Source organism: Sander lucioperca, chromosome 7, assembly GCF_008315115.2.
Source record: "Sander lucioperca isolate FBNREF2018 chromosome 7, SLUC_FBN_1.2, whole genome shotgun sequence".
Taxonomy (NCBI): Eukaryota; Metazoa; Chordata; class Actinopteri; order Perciformes; family Percidae; genus Sander; species Sander lucioperca.
The window spans coordinates 42440705-42453108 of record NC_050179.1 but is presented as its reverse complement, the minus strand read 5'-3'; the positions used below and the strand labels follow the sequence as shown (position 1 = coordinate 42453108).

The 12404-nt window shown below is 43.0% G+C and overlaps 1 protein-coding gene across 2 annotated transcripts in view; it reads left to right on the top strand.

Annotated features, from left to right (window-relative positions):
• The window catches only part of LOC116048659 (aminopeptidase N), a 38221-nt gene that overhangs the window by 16700 nt on the left and 9117 nt on the right, over window positions 1-12404 (top strand). For both annotated transcript variants that reach the window (XM_031297842.2, XM_031297841.2), the window contains 4 exons: window positions 5996-6168; window positions 9009-9088; window positions 9291-9421; window positions 9528-9583. In XM_031297842.2, coding sequence (XP_031153702.1) covers window positions 5996-6168; window positions 9009-9088; window positions 9291-9421; window positions 9528-9583 — 440 coding nt within the window. The remainder of the gene's footprint in view (window positions 1-5995; window positions 6169-9008; window positions 9089-9290; window positions 9422-9527; window positions 9584-12404) is intronic.

Sequence of the window (12404 nt, the reverse complement as noted above, 5' to 3'; positions counted from 1 at the left end):
TTTATGTTTATTGGACTTTAAAGCCTTCAAAAATTCTTTTCAAATATTAACAGTTTCCTTCGGCTGATATGTGCTATAACCGGCGGATGTTCCAGTGGCTGTAGCGCCAACATAGATCACAGAATATGTCATTCTATGAATGACAGCTTATATGGGGCGATGTATATTAATATTGGGGTGTTGTGTATTTATTATTTTACTTTGTTGCTTCAAGAAGGTGAAAGTTATTTTTTTTCCTCTTTCAAAAAAGTTAGTCTCTCTCCACTGTTTCACCTGATGCTGCAAATGTAATGCAAATAAAATAAATACACAGCACCCCAAATATTAATAAAAGAGGGGAGCTTAAGGCCCAGTTCAGTCCAAAGATCTGTGATGAGAGGAGTTGAAACTTGCAATCTGCAACACTCCACAACCTGCCAGTTTACACCAATGCAACTAGACGAGACCGTGTATTTTCTCTATAGCAACAACTCTCTGTACTTCTGTTCTAACTTCCAACTTTCCAGGCTTTTTTGTAGCTGGATATAATTTGTAGCATCTTAAAATATGAATGAGGATAGTGATAGTGAGATACATGCTACAGTTGCATTCCTAGTAGTAATGAAACGGCTATAAGGATTTATTTCTCTGATTCACTGCTTTGTTCTAACGTTGCTACATCTTTTCAGTCACTCTCTAGGTGCTTCTTGAGCCTCCATCCAAAACTCTGCCATTTCGAACAGTTGACAGTCTGTAAATCATAGATATAAAACAGTTAGTTGTAACTGACTTGACCAGTTGACGCTATTGGCTGTTGAAACAGGTTGCATGCCTTTCGTTCTAAAACCAGCCAGTGGCGACATGACAAGCTAGGTCGCAGGTGCCACCATCAGCCGGCTTAAGTCGAGCTGAGTTGGGACAGTTCAGACTGCTGCCACTTTTCCCTGCAACTTTTTAAAGTGGTTTCGTCTCGTAACAAATCTTTGGTCTGAACTGAACTTAAAGGTTCACTGCTGCCTTTTGTCATTAATTGCAATATTTGAAGGATGACTCTTGTGGGACTCAAACCCACAACCTTTGAATCACTTCTTTCAAGATTAACTAAAAGCCAATGCGCTGTCCATTGCGCCACAGAGCCTCTTCGAGCCAGAAAAAATAGTCACAAAAAGATAACAAAGGTTTAGGGGATTCATTCAACCTGTAATCTTATAGGTTAAATATTCACTGTTGTCTTTTATCAGCTATAAACATTTAACTTCAGTGGAATTTAAACTAACAATCTTTGAATTTCTGCACTAGAATTTTTCATTTACATATTACTGGAAACATACTCCTGGATAGGGGTTGGACTCTTTTCTTTCTCGTAGCACCGCTACGTTGGAGTTTACCCCGGTGGACGAGAGGGCCTTCTTGGAGACCTTGAATGGAGTCCTGTATGGGGCTCCAGTGGGGGACTCCATAGTTCTGCTGGGGGCTTCAATGCGCACGTGGGCAATGATGGAAATACATGGAGAGGCGTGATTGGGAGGTACGGCCTCCCTGATCTAAACCAGAGTGGTTGTCTGTTGTTGGACTTCTGTGCTAGTCATGGATTGTCTATAACAAACACCATGTTCGAACATAGGGATGCTCATAAGTGTACTTGGTACCAGAGCACCCAAGGCCGAAGGTCAATGATCGATTTTATAATCATTTCATCTGATCTGAGGCCGTATGTTTTGGACACTCGGGTGAAGAGAGGGGCGGAGCTGTCAACCAATCACCATCTGGTGATGAGTTGGGTCAGGCGGTGGGGGAAGACTCTGGACAGACCTGGTAAGCCCAAACGGGTAGTGCGGGTAAATTGGGAACGTCTGGAGGAGGCCCCTGTCCGACAGACTTTCAACTCACACCTCAGGCGGAGCTTTTCGTGCATCCCTGTGGAGGCTGGGGGCATTTAACCTGAGTGGACAATGTTCAAAATTTCCATTGCTGAAGCTGCGGTGGAGAGCTGTGGTCTTAGGGTCTAAGGTGCCTCAAGGGGCATGAACACCGTGGAGTCTTTCCGGGATATGTTATCCCAGAGGACTCTAGGAGGCAATTGCAAGGTACCGAAGGGCCCGAAGGGCTGCAGCCTCTGCCGTGAAAGAGGCAAAGCAGCGGGTGTGGGAAAAGTTCGGAGAAGACATGGAGAAGGACTTTCGGTTGGCACTGTGGGATATTAAGTATACCATTGGACCAGATAACTGACCAATCAATGCCTGTTATCTGGCACAACTCCAAAAAAGGTCTCTTCTGTCTTGGGGGGACCTCTATTCATGTTAACAATTTCCAGATGTTCTCAGTGAATGTAGGGTAAAGTTCATGCATCCTCCTTATACCAAAAACTTAGATCACAATGGTAAATAGTCAGATACCACAGCACCAAGGTGCTTCTGGAAAACCGTTTGCCACCTCAGGAGGTGGAAGCGGGGAACCATCCAAGCTGTGTACAGTAAGGATGGGACGCTGTTGACCTCAACTGAGGAGGTAATAGGGCGGTGGAAGGAGCACTTTGAGGAACTCCTAAATCCAGCTAATACGCCCTCTATGGTAGAGGCAGAGCTGGAGGATGACGGGGGATTGTCGTCAATTTCCCTGGTGGAAGTCGCTAAGGTAGTTAAACAACTCCACAGTGGCAAAGCCCCAGGGATTGATGAGATCCGTCCAGAAATGCTGAAAGATCTGGGTGTGGAGGGGCTGTCTTGGTTGACACGTCTCTTCAACATTGCGTGGAAGTCTGGGATGGTGCCTAAGGAGTAGCAAACTGGGGTGGTGGTTCCCCTGTTCAAAAAGGGGGACCAGAGGGTGTGTGCCAATTACAGGGGTATCACACTTCTCAGCCTCCTTCGTAAAGTCTACTCCAAGGTGCTGGAAAGGAGGGTTAGGCCGATGGTCGAACCTCGGGTTGAAGAGGAACAATGTGGATTCCGTCCTCATCGTGGAACAACGGATCAGATCTTCACTCTCGCAAGGATCCTGGAGGGGGCCTGGGAGTATGCCCACCCAGTCTACATGTGTTTTGTGGATCTGGAGAAGGCGTATGACCGGGTCACCCGGGAGATACTGTGGGATGGGGTGAGGCGGTCCCTTCTCAGGGCCATCCAATCTCTGTATGACCAAAGCGAGAGCTGTGTCCGGGTTCTCGGCAGTAAGTCAGACTCGTTTCAGGTGAGGGTTGGCCTCTGCCAGGGCTGCGCTTTGTCACCAATCCTGTTTGTAGTATTTATGGACAGGATATCGAGGCGTAGTTGAGGTGGGGAGGGGTTGCAGTTCAGTGGGCTGGGGATCTCATCGCTGCTTTTTGCAGATGATGTGGTCCTGATGGCATCATCGGCCTGTGACCTTCAGCACTCACTGGATCGGTTCGCAGTCGAGTGTGAAGCGGCTGGGATGAGGATCAGCACCTCTAAATCTGAGGCCATGGTTCTCAGCAGGAAACCGATGGAGTGCCTTCTCCAGGTAGGGAATGAGTCCTTACCCCAAGTGAAGGAGTTTAAATACCTTGGGGTCTTGTTCGCGAGTGAGGGGACAATGGAGCAGGAGATTGGTCGGAGAATCGGCGCAGTGGGTGCGGTATTAGATTCAATTTATCGCAACGTTGTGACGAAAATAGAGCTGAGCCAGAAGGCAAAGCTCTTGATCTACCGGTCAGTTTTCGTTCCTACCCTCACCTATGGTCATGAAAGCTGGGTCATGACCAAAAGAACGAGACCCAAGCGGCCAAAATGGCTTTCCTCAGGAGGGTGGCTGGCATCTCCCTTAGAGATAGGGTGAGAAACACAGTCATCCATGAGGAGCTTGGAGTAGAGCCGCTGCTACTTTGTGTCGAAAAGAGCCAGTTGAGGTGGTTCGGGCATCTGGTAAGGATGCCCCCTGGGCGCCTCCCTAGGGAGGTGTTCCAGGCACATCCAGATGGGAGGAGGCCTCGGGGAAGACCCAGGACTAGGTGGAGGGATTATATCTCCAACCTGGCCTGGGAACGCCTCGGGATCCCCCAGTCGGAGCTAGTTAATGTGACTCGGGAAAGGGGAGTTTGGGGTCCCCTGCTGGAGCTGCTCCCCCCGTGACCTGACACCAGATAAGCGGACGAGGTTGGATGGATGGATGGATGAAACCGTAAATGGCACTTTACTTTTTAAACATTCAAACCCTTCCATTAAATCACACTGCTGCATGTGAAACCCCGGTGGGACTCGAACTCCAAATTTCTGAGTTTAACTCAATATATGTTCATTATTTTAGCATGAAGTCATTAATCCAACAAGTTAAAGGTTCACTGCTGCCTTTTGTCATTAATTGCAATATCTAAAGGACAACTCTGGTGGGACTTGAACCCACAACCTTTGAATCACTTCCTTTGAAATTAACTAGAAGTCCAATGCACTGTCCATTGCATCACAGAGCCTCTTTGAGCCAGAAAAAGTCACAAAATGATAACAAAGCTTGAGGGGATACATTCAACCTGTAATCATATAGTTTAAATGTTACTGCTGTCTTTTATCAGCTCTAAAAACATAACTTTAATGGAAATTAACCGACAATCTTTAAATTTCTGCAACAGAATGTTTCATTTACATATAACTGAAACTATAAACAGCACTTTTCTTCTTCTAAGACACTCAAACCCTTCTATTAAATCACACTGCTGCATGTGAGACTCAACTGTGGTGGGACTGTAAACTAATTGTCATTAATTGCAATATCTAAAGGTCGACTCTGGTGGGACTCGAACCCACAACCTTTGAATTACTTCTTTAGAGATTAACAAAAAGTCCAATGTGCTGTCCATTGCCCGCAGAGCCTCTTTGAGCCAGAAAAAATAGTCACAAAAAAACCCCACAAACCTTGAGGGTTGTCCTTCAACCTATAATCTTATAGCTTAAATGTCCACTGTTGTCTTTTATCAGCTCTAAACATTTATCTTCAGTGGAATTTAAACTAACAATCTTTGAATTTCTGCACCAGAATGTTTCATTTACATATTACTGAAACCATAAACGGCAGTTTTTCTTCTTCTTAAATATTCAAACCCTTCCATTAAATCACAATGCTGCATGTGAAAGTCTGGTGGGCCTCAAAACCCAAATCTCTGAGTTTAACTCGAAGTAAGTTAATTATATCAGCATTAAGTCATTCATTCTACAGGAATCCTACAGATTGAATGTTCACTGCTGCCTTTTGTCATTAATTGCAATATCTAAAGGTCGACTCTGGTGGGACTCAAACCCACAACCTTTGAATCACTTCTTTTGAGATTAACTTGAAGTCCAGTGCGCTGTCCGTTGCACACAGATCCTCTTTGAACCACGCAAAATTGTCACAAAAAAACACAAAGATTGAGGGGATTCATTCAACTTGTAATCTTATTAGGGCCCAAGCGCCGACAGCGGCGAAGGCCCTATTGAAACTGAAGGAATTATTTTTCCGACAAATGAATAGCCTTTTTGGTTCGCATCAAGCCCATCAAGTCTTGTGTGAGGTATCATTGAACTCAGCATAGAGTATTTTTTGATTGGTGATGGTTTGAACTGCCCCCTATGCTTTAGCCACTCCCCTTTTTATAACTGGTGACCCGTTCAAGGTATACTCTTGTGTGAGGTATCATTGAACTCTGTAGAGAGTTCCCTTTTCATTGGTGACCGTTTGCCCGCCCCCTCTACTTTGTAAATTTGCAATACACCATTTCCAAGGCCACACACAGGCCGCACAAATGCAGGGTCACGTGGAGTGGCGTCCGCCAGTAACCCTGACGCACACGGAGGAGCGAGGGCCCGTCCAACGCTGCTAAAAGTGTAACTTATTCTTCTTTAACATTCAAACCCTTCCATTAAATCAGACTGGTGCATGTGAAAGTCTGGTGGGACTCAAACCCCAAATCTCTGAGTTTCTTATGTAATAGAAATAAGCCTAAACTAGACACGTTGCAGTGTTTAAAATGTTTTACTTTTTAGATGTTTTTGTTTAAATAAATGCTTCTTGTCACCTCTATCAACAGGCGGTGAAAGCCAATAATGTTTCACTTCCTTGTCCAGTATGTGAAATCATGAACCGCTGGGTGATCCAGATGGGCTTCCCTGTGGTTACCATAGACACTTCCACAGGAAAGGTATCCCAGAAGCACTTTCTGCTGGATCCAGAGTCTTCTGTCACAGTCGAATCACCTTACAAGTATGCAACATTACATCATTTCACGACAAAATATTTGGAGGGATTATATTTTCCTTAAAAGTATTGATCCTCCCTCATGAGTTATGAAAGGGTTAATGCCTGACAAGGTGTCTATTGTCAGGTATTAATGGACGACAGCGAGGCGTGAATCATTAATACCTGATAATGGACACCTCGAAGGGCATTAACCCGCTTATACAGTACCATGGTCACTTGCCTTAGATATGACTTGCCACCCTTAGCAACGGGAGATATTTATATAATCCCCTCAGCTTGTAGAACTATTCAGCTCAGACAGCTATGAGCAAGAAAGGTAACCCAATGCTCGCAAGAATCAAAGTCAATAACATTGTGTACAGTTGACAATCAGTAATGTTAGTTATGTTTTACTGTGTGTGTTTCTTATTGTGATATGGATCCCCCTGGGTCTGAAATAAAGAATAAAGTATGTAAATATAATTTGACAGTATGTTTAACAACAAGACAAGCAAGCTATCTAGCCATATCATTGTCCCCAAAACAATATAACGATTTTCACAAACAAATTATCCGCCATGTGTACTGTCGGCCGCAGCCTGAAGTAGCGACCTGAACAGTGAACAGGATGAGAGATAACCTTATTGGCTGTGCATCAAAGTAGAGGAGCAGTGTAACTTACTTCTTGCAGCTTGTGTGTTAGCGCCATCCTGTGGTGTTTAGAGGAAGAGGCACCCAGGCACAAGACAGTGTTGATTTTTTTAAATGTAGCGAATCAATTTAGAACGTTAAACAGTCTGTTTCACCGGAACTCCTTTGGTAGATGTCCTATAACACTTTTTTATGGACACCCTGCAGCCATTCAGAATCAAGTATTCACCCAGACCATGGTATGATTCACTTTAAAGGTTAACTTTGTTTTTTTTTCAACCTGGAAACTATTTTCCTATATTTTGTGTGTTAAGTGTCTGATGGGAACAACAATCTTTGAAATTGGTCCAGTATTATACAAGATCACTGAAGGCGGACTCAGCAGGGGCGAAACAAACTACAATGTAAGTTATTGGGCAATTGCGCACCTTCAATTTCCATCCACAAAAAGTGTTTTTTTAACACTGACATGCTCAGATTATTGTTCTAACTGTCTGACAACATTATAGAAGGGATCCCTACAGAGGTCGACCTTTTTTGTTAAAAGGTAACATGCTTTTTGTTTATTGCGAACCCGAACATACTCTATTTAAATAAACAGTTATTTTATCATCATAAAATAGACTTAATACACACTTAACACAAATATACTCAACACACTTCAAAGTCAACAGAAACAAATTAAAACAAATCAAAAGCCGTCTTGGTTCGTCTTTCCATTGTTCTAACAATCACAACTCTGGTTTGGATAAAATAAACACATAATTTATCGATTTACATGGATAGATATGCTGGATATGTACACGCTAAAAGTGTTGTTTATTTAAATGGAGTCTGGTGGGTTTAGTGATAGCTATTTCGAAGCGGTTTCTGGAGTGGCAAAACAGCATTATTAGTGGACAAAATTGATGATACACATTTGCCCTGTATGATTACATTGCAGCTTGGTTCGCGGTGGCCAGTAACAGCGTTCTCGTTCAATACTGGACCAATTTCGATTATGTTTGTTCACATTAGTCACTTACACACCAATGCGTTGGAAAATAGGGTCCAGGTTGAAAAAAAACTAAATTACCCTTTAAGTGACTCAAACTCCCATCTATCTATAAATTGCAGGAACGTCTGTCTGTCTGTCTGTCTGTCTGTCTGTATGTGTGTTATGCGCATATCTCTCGAACCGTTAGTCCGATGGATTTCAAACTTGACAGGTGTCTTACTACGGGCACGGGTAAGTGTAGTGCCAGGTTTGACATTGTTTGGATTAGAAATGCAAAAGAAATCGTTAAATATATATCGGTAAAAGAAGCACACACTGGCTTTTGCCCTAGCCGCTGGCCAGTCCCCCTCTCGCACTGGACACTGACTGAGCAAAGCACAGGACCAGAGACAGAGAGGGTCGAAGAAACCAGTGGAGCTTTGGCAGCTAAAATGTGAAATACACCTCATCGCGACTGTTGTGTGGAATAAGGTTGGTGAAAAAAAGGCGCTTCAGATTATTCCTTCACAGCGCTGTGCAATGCGAGAAAATCTCAGAGCTGAACCGGGCAGACACAGCACTTTTCATCAGACTCAACCCGGGTTAATTAAGTATACTGCTAACTAATAACATTACCGTCACCAAAATACCCCCGCGAATCAAATCCAAAAAATTTGTTTATGACACAACACGCTCTCAGACACACACACGGTCCAGTTCTGGTGGAAAATCGTCACAGGTCAGATTCGAACCATGGACCACTGCGTCGAGGCATAAACCTCTAATTATATGTGCGCCTACTCTACCCACTGAGCCAACCCGGCCACATTACTCCACATTTTCATGTGATATTTTGTGATTACATTCTGAATCTGCAGCGTTCTCTGTCAGGTAAATCAGTAAGTTAGTAGTAGGGTATACAGTGGAGTTGCATATTAAGTGGTTTGGAGTCCTTCTGTAAGTATTTTTGGGGTACAATTTGGTTTTGATTAATTCTACAAGCAGCAATGCCACAGGCCAAGCAATCGGCCCGTTCCAAACAGGCACATTTTCAACGGGCACTGCACTAGTTATTCTTAAATCCAAAAAGCACAGATGTTGTAAAACAGCTAGTTTATTATATGTGGCAATAATAACAACTAAGTATTTGACTTGTTTTCCTCTTTGCTTTCTTGTTAACCTCCCACCTTAACTTGCCTCAGTCATGAATAAAACTGTAATGTATTGCCTCCCCTAGATATGAGTGGCTGATTCCTGTTAGGTGGATGAAGAGCGGTGAAGTCCAGAGAGATATCTGGTGGCTGATGGAAAAAGAAGGTGTGTAAGAATACACTAGTAATACGTAATCCTGATAAAACTTGTTTATAATTACGACATTTGTACTGATCCAGTGCCAGTCAGATACATAAGCAGTTTGCAAAATACTGTAAATTATTTTACAGTGTTTTTTTTATTAATTTATTTAAATGAATATTTTATTAAAGCTATTTAATGTTTTACTGCTACCCCTTTTTCTTAGCGGTAAACTTGGAGATGAGGAGAGGTAGTGTGTGGGTTCTGGCCAACATCAATATAACTGGATATTACCGGGTAAACTATGACCATGGAAACTGGGAAAGCCTCTTCGCTCAGCTTAATTCAGAGCACCAGGTACATAGTCAGGCTGCTCTGACATGTTTCAGATTTTACTATCTGATAGATGTGGAACTTTGTTTGTATTTCATATCCTGTTTGACATATAAAATCTGTTGTGCAGGTTATCCCAGTGATAAACAGAGCCCAGCTTGTGGATGATGCTTTCAATTTAGCCAGGTGGGTGTCAGTTTAGCTGCTTAGAGGTTATGCTGCAGTTTTTCATCCCATTTCCAGGCCTGGTCTTATTAGTGTAAATGAGTTAGAACACATGGAAAACCAAGAAACATACTTCTTACTACATGTTATCATGGTGAATAACTATGAATGCCTGCCGTCAGTATACCTGCCCTACAAAAGAAAAATGTTATGAAATATGTGGGCAAAGCAATTAAATCAGAAAACACACATTGTAAAAGTCTTGCATTGCCAGACCTATCTCTACAGGACTATGGAGTAAGGTCTGGCTACACCACACATACATTCTAGGATAGGAGAAAAAAATGCTCTAGGTTGTTTGCATTTCTTTAAACCAATCATCTTGGGCAGCGTTAAGCTTCGGACGTTGAGACGGTGGCATTTAAATATTAAATGTTGTTAACTTTTTACACAGTACAGTGACGTGAGACATTTAAATTAGCTGGCGATGATCGCAGAGTGTACTTTATCTATAGCAATCCCCACCAATCGGTCCCAAAATGTCCCAGTTAAACAATGTAAACTTATTCTTTGTAAATGTTTACAATAATTCCTCAAAAGAATCAGGCAGGCTTGCCTTCTTGCATGATCAAAATTTTCTCCAAAAAAAAGTTTGTAGTTGTTGTTTGTTGTTGAAGCTAAAGGATTTTGAGAACAACAACACACACAGAGCGGAAGGTGAGGGACATCCAACATGCTCTACCTTCTGAGCCACAGCCTCAATGACTATGTAATGTCTGTGGATAAATAGCAAACTAGAACCCAAAAGTTCAACACAGAGAGCAATCATTGTCAAAAGAAAGTCCGGTTTACTTAGTCAAAAAAGCTAGCAGGGGTCAAAAACAGGAGATCAGGCAACACAGGCAAACAAATCTGACAAAGGGCAAGCAAGGAAATCCCAAATCTAAGGGTCAGGCAATAAGGTCCAAAACAGGCGAACATGTAAAAAGAAGCTGCCCAAACAAACCGCACCAGGGGGGCAAACAAACTCTAGTGTGATTCAACCTAACTAAACGAGGCAGGTGTGAAAGTGCCCTAAGATCCTGCCACCTGCCCTGCTGCCCAGTTCCATTACCTAGCTTTCCAGCCTTCTTTTTACATGTTCGCCTGTTTTAGACCTTATTGCCTGACCCTTAGATTTGGGATTTCCTTGCTTGCCCTTTGTCAGCTTTCAAACAAACTCTGGTGCGGTTCGTTTGTGGTGTGGAATGATCTGACCTCGAACTGCACCAACTGTGTACTCCGCAGGTCTGAGCTAATGTCTCCTGTAGTCAGGTGTGCTTTGCAATCCGCGATGTGGCAGAGCAGCATGCAATGTTTCTCTCACAGAAATAAACAGCGGTCAAGCTCACCGTCCGTCACTCGCATCTCCGCGGTCAAACCAGCTACCGTTAAAGTTGGAGACAGACACCGAGCAGAGCGAAGTCTCGGTGTCCCGAGCAGACGTAGCAACGATGCTCCCGAAACAATATCTGATTATTTAAATGAAATGAGCTAGGTTGACCATGAGATGCAAGAAATATGCACTAGTCCAGAACAGTTCCTGTATTTACTTTTTTGCTTCCGCCCCAGACACACCCGACCAATAAGAGGAGTGAACGTTCTTACGTGATTTGTAATGACACATTTTAGTACGCTTCGATTTCTCCAGGTGTCAAACCAAACCAAACCAAACCAAACCAAGGGTAAATCACTCCAAGTTTACAAACTCACCAACTCATTCGGACCAAAGCAAACCTAACTAGGTGTGAAAATTCCCTTAGGGACCGTTCGGTATTTATGGAATGGACCACCGGAGGAAAATAGGGGAGGGTCATGTCTTTTTATTTTATGCTAAGGTGAGGGTCATCCAACATTTTTTAGTCTGGGTGGGGGGGTCACCCAACTTTTTTATTCATGAAAAGAGCAAAATTTCAAAGTGGCTTGTTTGGTGCATATTTATCCATGTAGCTCTCAGTCTCCCCCCATAGCAGATGGTCTGACCCCATACACGGAGTTTGCTGGGGGGGCAGGAGGAGCACTGCCCCCCTGGTGGCTCAACCAGGTAATTGCATTGTTTAAAAAATGAGTGGAATAATTACATCTGGCATGACCAGATATTTTATAAATATCTTAAATAACACAAAACAACTAAATGGTGGTAGGTAATACATCTGATTTCATATACTGCTTTAGTAAAAAAAATATTACCTGGCTGACTATGGGAGCAGCAGGACGCAAAAAACGAAAGTTACTGTTGCACTAGTCTGGACATCTTGCCATGCCAACCTTGCAATAAAGGTTTCCTAAATGCCATCTATATACATGTGATGTCAGCTTACTAATTGGTTGCGGGTTTTGTGTAGATTTGGACTTTTATACGTTTATTCCACTTTGTTTAAACGGCGAAGTGGAGAGGCCTCGTTCACCTGTTTGGAGCTGGCTGGTGAGTGTGACGCCTTGCTGGAAACACCGTGTCATTTACCTTTTTGTGGATCTACTGATCGCTGTGGATTACTTTTTTTTCCGTGTCATTGGATTACGGCAAAATAGGGATCTTTTTTTCTCAATGTGTCTTAACGTTTTATGGTGAGTTTGGAGAAGCATCTCAATAGACTGTAGGTCCAACACTGATTGTTCACCGTTACATTTTAGTTGAATTTAAGTGTTGGGGCATTCCGCCACCGTCTGTCTATTGCGTTCCAAGACAGCCGTGACGCGAATGGATTTCATAAGGGCGAATTGTTAAATTGTTACAGTGTAACTTAAAATCTGCTTTAAAAATAAACATATATGTTTGGGAATATAATGTTCAGCTTTGGCA